Source organism: Triticum aestivum, chromosome 4A (genome assembly GCF_018294505.1).
Source record: "Triticum aestivum cultivar Chinese Spring chromosome 4A, IWGSC CS RefSeq v2.1, whole genome shotgun sequence".
NCBI classification, from domain to species: domain Eukaryota; kingdom Viridiplantae; phylum Streptophyta; class Magnoliopsida; order Poales; family Poaceae; genus Triticum; species Triticum aestivum.
In genome coordinates, this window is record NC_057803.1 from 601,054,280 (window position 1) to 601,062,675 (window position 8,396).

The following is an 8,396-nucleotide window of genomic DNA, read 5'->3' on the forward strand; positions in this document are numbered from 1 at the left end:
CGTGATACGTACAACTGATTTGATTGACGATCAAATGTAGGCTATGTACGTATGCATATATCCCATTTTTGCCGGTTGCGACCTTTCATTTTTTTTTAGTTGTTGACACTTATGTACAGGAGATTGATACTTGCACTTCATTTAGCAAATGGTTTTTTCCCTAAAAAAAGACGTACCACGTGTAATCGCACAACAAAAGTGATCAGTGAGGGACGACTCGTAGTTATCATATTCGAGAAAAGTCACTGAGGGTGCAACATCGCTTTCGGTGGCAGCAATGATGATGCCTGTGTACTAATGACATCGACGACCATTCGGTCGACTGCTAGCCTCTTTTTGCAATCATGCATGGCATGATGGTAATTGCAGAGGAAAAGGATGCCGAAAAATATCATGAGCAGTGCACTTTGTTTACTACTAATACTCCCTCCTATGTTATGGTAAACACTTGAATTTCTATTTGAGGCAGTTGACTATTTAGTTACGCTTGACCAATTATCTTGTTTGAAAAAATTATAGTAAATATTATATATTTTGTTATATTGTGTTTATTACAAAAAGTATTTGAAACATGACTTCAAAATTTTCACTAAAAGTCAAGTGCCTCAGGTAGAAAAGAGCAGACAATAATAAGTATAAACAATAATATACCTTAAAAGATAGTGGACTAAAAAAGAGGAGATGTTGTTTTTGTAATGAAGAGGTCCATCCATGCAGAGTAGGGCGTTTTGGTGACCGAGCTCCATGAAGCCCTTTATTTTTTAAAAATTCAAAATTCTAACTTTTTGACTTCAAAAAATTCTGAAAAAAAATTATGCAACTATACAAGGATGAAATGTATGTGCGTGTGTGTAAAAATTCAAGATGAAATACTTTGAAATGCAACCTATACAAAAAAGACAAATTTCTGGACTTTGAGGATGAATAGTATCATGTGTTAAAAAGCCTCAGATTTGTCTTTTTTGCACAGCTTTCATTTCAATGTATTTCGTCCTAAAAATTTACACACATGCGTGTTATGCCCCCATGTATATCTGTATTTTGTTCCAGATTTTTTTTGAATTGTAAAAATATGAATTTTCATGAATTTTGTGTTTTTAAAAAACCGGCCTCCATGGAGGCCGAGCTCCAAAAGGCATTTTCGATCCATGCATGATTTTTTTGTAATGAAGAGATGTTCTTATAAACTGTAAGTTTATACTCCCTCAGCCCATTATGTTATTTAGCGTCCAAAACTTGCTCCACGATATAAGCATATTCAGGCAAATTGATTCCTAGGCCCAGCGTTGCTGTCTTCTCTGTCTGCCACTTCCCTTATCCAACCCGCCTCCATCCTCTCGCATTCATATCTGTTGCCCACAAGGTGACTTTACTTCTCTTGTAGCAAGTGATGCGTCATAATCACTTTCGACCACATCGTGCTTTATTTTGTAGGCAACAGTGCCAGAACAAGTTGCTTTTATCTTACTGCATGGTACAGAAAGGCACCATATATTCGAGACCAAGTGAGTGTGTTAGATGAAACATTTCAGTCCATTGGTGGTCCTTTTAGGTATTTATTTTGCTGTCGGGGACACTAGGATGCAATGCAAGCACGCCTTAGCACTAGGACATACATATACAAATATTTGTCAAGTTGCTCTTGCTTTTCACGGACTGCATTATTGCGCCGATAAGTGTTTCTTTGTGTTTTTCTGCCATGTGGGGTTTGTAAGCTCCGATGTACGTCTACTAAATTGTGGCCTTGGCTAAAACCTCATCTTTACTCACTTTATATGTTGGCCTAAACATCCCTTGGTTCTGAATATGATGACCACGGAGATTGCAACATTTCAGTCCAAAAAGGACCACACTTTATATGTCGGTAGACACTGGGTCGTATCCCGGGGGTGAAGGTGTGGGCGCTTCCTATGATTGACGCGCCAACCAAGATGTGTTGGCTGATGTCGGGCTTAAGCGTGAAAGGAGGTGTCTTTCACTCCTCCTACCATGTGTGGGTGGCCGTGTTGTGAGCGGTTGGCGGTGCCTAGGGGCATGGATGTCAAGGCGGAGGTTCCGGAATATGGGCTTCATGGTTGGCTTTCTGGCAGGCTCCATCTCTTGGTCATGTAGGCGGTAAGGGGTGTAGTAGCCGGAGGCTCTGATCTGCTCTGGCAGTGCCCTCTGGTGTGGATGGGTTGATCTTCGTTGCGGTGATGACCAGGACTCCCCCTGGTGGTGTAGGCGACTTTCAGAGCAAAAGCTTCGCATCAACTGACTCCAATGACGACGGTGCCTGTAGGTGCCATTTGTTTCCTCAGGACGTCATCTTGGGTCTCGTTCCTATGCTAGAGTGATGTTGTCTTGGATTATGGGTCACTCATCACATTGTCAGCCGGCCAGGTGGGCCGAGTCAAGGAACCCATGGAGGTTCACCAACGGGCCATCTCAAGAGGGCCCACGACGTGCAGAAAAAACATCCACGAAGACTTAGCACATACTCCAAGACTTAGAGGTCATTTACAACACGTTTTACCTTCTGCGTAGCCGACCTAATTGTAACCCTAGACACCCCCAGTACCTATATAAATCGAGGGGTAGGGCTCGTGGATGACAGACAACGATCTTGTGGTGGATCAACCTATACCTTGTACTCCATAAAAATCAATACAACACAAGCAAGACATAGGATTTTATTTCTTCGAAGAGCCTGCACCTGTGTTAACCTTGTGTTGTTGTTACCTTTGCATCTAGGCCACTAGCTCGGGACCCCAAAATGAGATCCATCGGAATCGAGGCCTTCATAGGTGGCCCATGCAAGTCCCCCTATGTAGTCACTGTGATCTGATGGTGATAAAGATTGACGATCATGTCGGCACTGGCATGACCTTTGTGCTAGGACAAACCTTTGTTTTCGGCAGCATCACCATCTTCGCTAATTCGGCTGGCCGTTTAGGCCTGATCAGAACTAAAACTCCTCGTCGGACCGCTAGATCCGACGACCTAGAGCTAGACTTCTCGAGCTAGGTGTCAGGCCTGATTGAGGAGCAGCGGAACGCACGCGTCCTCATGCCAATGTAAAATCAGGCTCTAGATGAAGGCGATAACCTGTCGTTGGACCTGACCATAAACTCGGACCCGACGACTGAACTTTGGGAGTCAGGCAATTGATCCGGCACCAGGCAAACGCCCTAGATTGATGTTAGACCGCATCAGGGGAAAACCGCCCCTAGCATTGATGTCAGATTAGCCCGAAAGGGAGCGCGAGATGAATCTCCCGTGTGCATTCATAAATTTGGCCGAGGGATCAGCAGCCTTCAACAACCATCGAAAGTTATCGAGCGGAGCCAAAATTTTGCTCCCACCCGCCACCCATCTCTTCGCGTCGATCGAAGGATCAACTGATGGCGCTTATGCCGCCGAGTACAACGGATACATACCGACATCTCGAGAAGCATGGACCTTGGGGGTGGTACCCCGCCTGGGAAAGTTGTTCCAGAATATCACCCACGGATGGTACGCTCCGGCGCGCTTAAACAGCGGGAATATCACCGCACATGTTATCCAGCCTGGGAAAGTGGGTCCAAAATTTTATTAGCTGAATTGTGTGGATTCTCATATCTGAATATGTGGTGCAGCAAGCTCAGACTTGTACAGTGCAAATCTAGCTCAATCTTTTTTGGTACCTTTCATTTCCGCAGTATCGGGAAGAAGGGATTGTTGGTGTAGTGCAAAGTACTAATAAAGAGGACTCGTTTCTATTAGCATACATGTTTGAGCAGCAGCTCAAGCTTTGATTTTGATTTGTGAAATAACAAGTTTTAAAACCAAAGCCTAGATTTTGATTTGTGCACAAATTAAGCCCGGATACTAGATTATTGCAGAGGCTCCGATTTCTTCAGTATAAAGCCTAGATTTTGATTTCTGGGTACAAATTACGCGCAGATCCTTTTCAGAGTAACAAGCTTTGAATTGTGTGTTCAATTTTGCTAAGCCTCAGTTGACCGAGACTTCGTTATGTCTCAGTCAATGCTACATTCCTTTGATCTTGCATGGAGATTCGTACAAAAATTTTCTTTTCAGTTTTTTTTCTTTTTCTCCTTATACTATACTATCATCTTACTGAGACCTAGCCACACGCGCCAGGTATAGAAATTTCCCGCTCCCTAGATCTGGTCATCTGATCCAAGGGTCTTGCGTGCTGCTCACAACTGGAGCTTGCGTGCTGCTTACAGCTCAATGTTACCTCTCAAAGATCAAGTGGCAATCAAGATCCGGCTTCCATCTCTCCAGTCGATTCCAGCTCCACCACACTACTAAAGAATTGATCATCTCTTCAATTTAGTGTGCACTTTCTATTGGGTGCAAGCTACACGATAGTCTCTGCTGAGTGAATGTGACTATCCTTCTTTTCCAAATATGTTAGCATGTGGCTGTTGATGTGTGAAAGGTAGTTATAATAAGGAGTAATTTTGTTGTTTCAGTTCCAGCTCAAGCCACTGAGCCCTGGAAGGCTGCAGCTTCTTAACATTAGAAATTAGGTAAGAACTGATTACATGAAGAACTACAATGATTGTTTTTCGGAAAATGATAGGGAAACAATGATGGATCACCCACCGCACTGATAATCAGTGCAAGTTAGGCTGTCTCTTGCATGTTGGGTCTAACCCTAGCTAGCACGAACTAGTTTTGAGGGACAGATCGTAGACAAAGAAAGGATACGCGGAGATGTATTTCTGGCAACAAACCACGACGTCGAACGCCTCTTATCCCTGTCATATATATAGCTGGACAAACCAAAACATATCTGGACTCCTAACCACCTACGTATAACAACCTGGACTAACAAACCAAATCACCGCCCGCTTTGTATCACACGGGACGCAACGCCCAAGCTTCCTTTCCTACGCACGCACGTACGAGCGCCCAGGGACTCGCTCGCCTACGCCGTCCTCTACTACGCGTTCTGACGCGTCCAGCCGCGACTGCTGCTAACTGACTACGACCCAAACATAAGCACAGACTCGACACGCACCCAACGCACGCACACACGCACACTCGCCACGGCGTCTGGCACGACCAACACGCACGCACACACTGGTCACCACCACCGCCGTGTCTTATTCCTAACATTGCATACCAGTTGGAAAGAGATAGGTAATGCAGAAAATTATTATATAGTGGATCGTGCTTTTCTCGCAGGATTTGCACCAGCCCAGAGTTTATTTGAGTGAGCAGCAATAATCATCTAGTGGAGTAGTACAATAATTGATGATGGCCTCAGACTGCGATCGCCTTCGTGCGCTCAAGGCCTTCGACGACACCAAGGCCGGCGTCAAAGGCCTCGTTGATGCGGGTGTCACCACCATCCCCTCCATCTTCCACCACCCACTGCCCATAGAGCACACCGATCATGATCACCACTTCACCATCCCGGTCATCGACCTCGCGGCTGCCACGGGTGGTACTACTACCACACCATCCAAGCGAGCTGAGCTGGTTGCGGCCGTGAAGGCGGCCGCAGAGACGGTGGGCTTCTTCCAGGTAGTGAACCATGGCGTGCCCAAGGCGGTCATGTCGGAGATACTCGCGGCGGTGCGGGGATTCCACGAGGAGCCGGCGGAGGCCAAGGCACCGTACTACAGCCGGGACCTTGGTCGGCCCGTGAGGTACTGGAGCAACTTCGACCTGTTCCAGTCACCGGCGGCCCAGTGGCGCGACACCTTGTACATGGAAACGACGCCGGAGCTGCTGCCACCGGAGGAGATCCCACCCGCGTGCCGGCCCATCGCGCTGGAGTACGGGAGGCTGATGCAGCAGCTGGGACGCACCCTGCTTGAGCTGCTGTCGGAGGCGCTGGGCCTTCACAGTGGCCACCTGGAGGAGGACGCGGCATGCCTGGAGAGGCTCGCCGGCCACTACTACCCGTCCTGCCCGGAGCCGCACCTGACACTGGGTACCACACGCCACTCTGACCCTTGCTTCCTCACCGTGCTTCTCCAGGACGCCGTCGGCGGCCTTCAGGTGCTACTCAAGGAAGACTACTATGGCGGCAACAACAACAACAACAACAACAACAACAACAACAAGTCGTCTGCGGTGTGGGTGGACGTACCGGCGGTGGAAGGTGCGCTGGTGGTGAATGTCGGTGACTTCCTGCAGATCGTCTCCAACGACAGGTTCAAGAGCGTGGAGCACCGCGTGGTGGCCCAGAGCACCGGGTCTCGCGTCTCCGTGGTCTGCTTCTTCCGAAGACAGGACGCGCCCACGTCCACCAGAGTGCTAAGGCCAATCGTCGCTGACGGCGAGGCGCGCTTTAGGAGCACGACGATGGCAGAGCTGATCCAGCACAACAGGGCCAAGGGCCTCGACGGCAGCTCTGCGCTGCAGCACCTGAGGCTCTGAATCAGTCTGATCGAAACTACCTAGCACGTACAGTCTGGAAGATGCATACATATACAGGGTGAGAGGTACGGTCTAGAACATACATGCATACAGGAAGGCAGTAAAAACATAAGCACTTACCGTGTTCACTATACCAGGCAATAAATACATACATGTAAGGGCAGCCTGGTGCATGTAGCTCCCGCTTGCTTGCGCAGGTTCTGACCACTTTAGGTCTATAGTACGCAGCCTTTTACTACATTTTCTACAACAGGCTGTTAATAAATACATACATTTTTATTGAAAAGAGTAATATATTAATATGAAAATGATATCAATTACATCCAGCCTCTGCATTAATAAGATACCGAAAGACATCCAGAATACACACAGCCAAAAACAAAATAAATAAAAAGAGAAATATAGAAACGAAGACCCCGTCGCAGTGACGAAACACTTGGAACAGCAGCACTCTAACCACCACAAAAAACAACACTAGGATCGCAAAATAGGCTCTCCAAAAGCGACGTCTCCAAAAAGGAAACAATACAGAAGCGTTGTCGTCGCCCGATCAAGGATCTTCAGTGTTCATGCAGAAGAAATACCGAGATCGCAAATCAATGCCTTCAACAAAGCCATTGCCGGGTACAACCAATGAAGGCCAGGCCTTGGGCTTTCATCCTGAAAATCACGGCTCGGTACTCAAGAGCACCACAAAAATGGTTTCCACCAGTGTTGCCGCCCCGTCCTACCAAGGCCGCTGATGCAAGTACTCAACACCCGACACACAGGAAAGACCTGTGCTGCCATTCTTCAACCAAAAATCCTCTTCGCCATTATCAGTCTCTGATCGCAGCCACCATGAATTTCTTCACCTCTGTCAACGCCGTGGAAATATATACTTAATTAGACATGTCCCATGGCACCGGTAAGACGGCGAAGCCTCGCGCCACGCCCTCATGAAGCCTCTCTAGCCGAAGATGAGGGCGCGTACGACCGGATCAATTCCGATAGATATCCACTGGCGCCATGCACGAAAAGCTGAGATTTTTGAAAGGAAGACCGGAACCGGTCGGTGTCCATAGAGGAGGCCGTCATGAAGTAGATCAAAATTTTGGAGCTCGAAGAACAGCAGGGCCAACCACCACGTACCTCCACTTGATCACGATGGGCCAAATCTAAGCAGTGCCGCCCTGCATCCTACCGCAGCCACCATACAGCTGAGGGAGTCCTGGATTAGGGGGTGTTCGGATAGCCGAACTATATCTTCAGCCGGACTCCTGGACTATGAAGATACAAGATTGAAAACTCCGTCCCGTGTCCGGAAGGGACTTTCCTTGGCGTGGAAGGCAAGCTTGGCGATACGGATGTTCAGATCTCCTACCATTGTAACCGACTCTATGTAACCCTAACCCTCTCCGGTGTCTATATAAACCGGGGGGTTTTAGTCCATAGGACAGCATACACATCAACAATCATACCATAGGCTAGCTTCTAGGGTTTAGCCCCTCTGATCCCGTGGTAGATCTACTCTTGTACTACCCATATCATCAATATTAATCAAGCAGGACGTAGGATTTTACCTCCATCGAGAGGGCCCAAACCTGGGTAAAACTTCGTGTCCCTTGCCTCCTGTTACCATCCGGCCTAGATGCACAGTTCGGGACCTCCTACCCAAGATCCGCCGGTTTTGACACCGACATCCGCTCGAGTAGGTGTAGAGAACCACCGCGCCGGACCATGGCCCACCAGTCACCGGTCCGCGCCGGTGTGGCTTTAGGCCAGATCCGGCCGCCGCAACAAGCGAGCACCACCGCCGCGATTTCCCCCACGCCGCCGCAACACCCACGCAGACATCCACGCCGGCGAGCCGCCACACCATGACAATCTTCACTAGTGCCTCAGGCCCGAGGAGGCCACCCTCGCTGCCCCATCACACGAGGGTAAGAAGACGCCCCGCTGCCGCTGCCGCCGGTCGGGCTTTGCGCTTGAACAGTGCGGCCAGCTCAACCCGCGAGATCCTGCCGTCGACG

The 8,396-nt window shown here is 48.5% G+C and overlaps 1 protein-coding gene across 1 annotated transcript; it reads left to right on the plus strand.

Annotated features, from left to right (window-relative positions):
- Window positions 1-4,950: 4,950 nt before the first annotated feature.
- Window positions 4,951-6,697, plus strand: LOC123087412 (1-aminocyclopropane-1-carboxylate oxidase homolog 1-like). Its single transcript, XM_044509416.1, has one exon. It carries the CDS (start codon window positions 5,251-5,253, stop codon window positions 6,382-6,384), a length of 1,134 nt encoding a protein of 377 aa, XP_044365351.1. The 5' UTR covers window positions 4,951-5,250; the 3' UTR covers window positions 6,385-6,697.
- The last annotated feature ends 1,699 nt before the right edge of the window (window positions 6,698-8,396 follow it).

Bases quoted from the DNA above. Each gene is read 5' to 3' on its own strand.
- LOC123087412 (XM_044509416.1), top strand. From the start codon at position 5,251: ATGATGGCCTCAGACTGCGATCGCCTTCGTGCGCTCAAGGCCTTCGAC.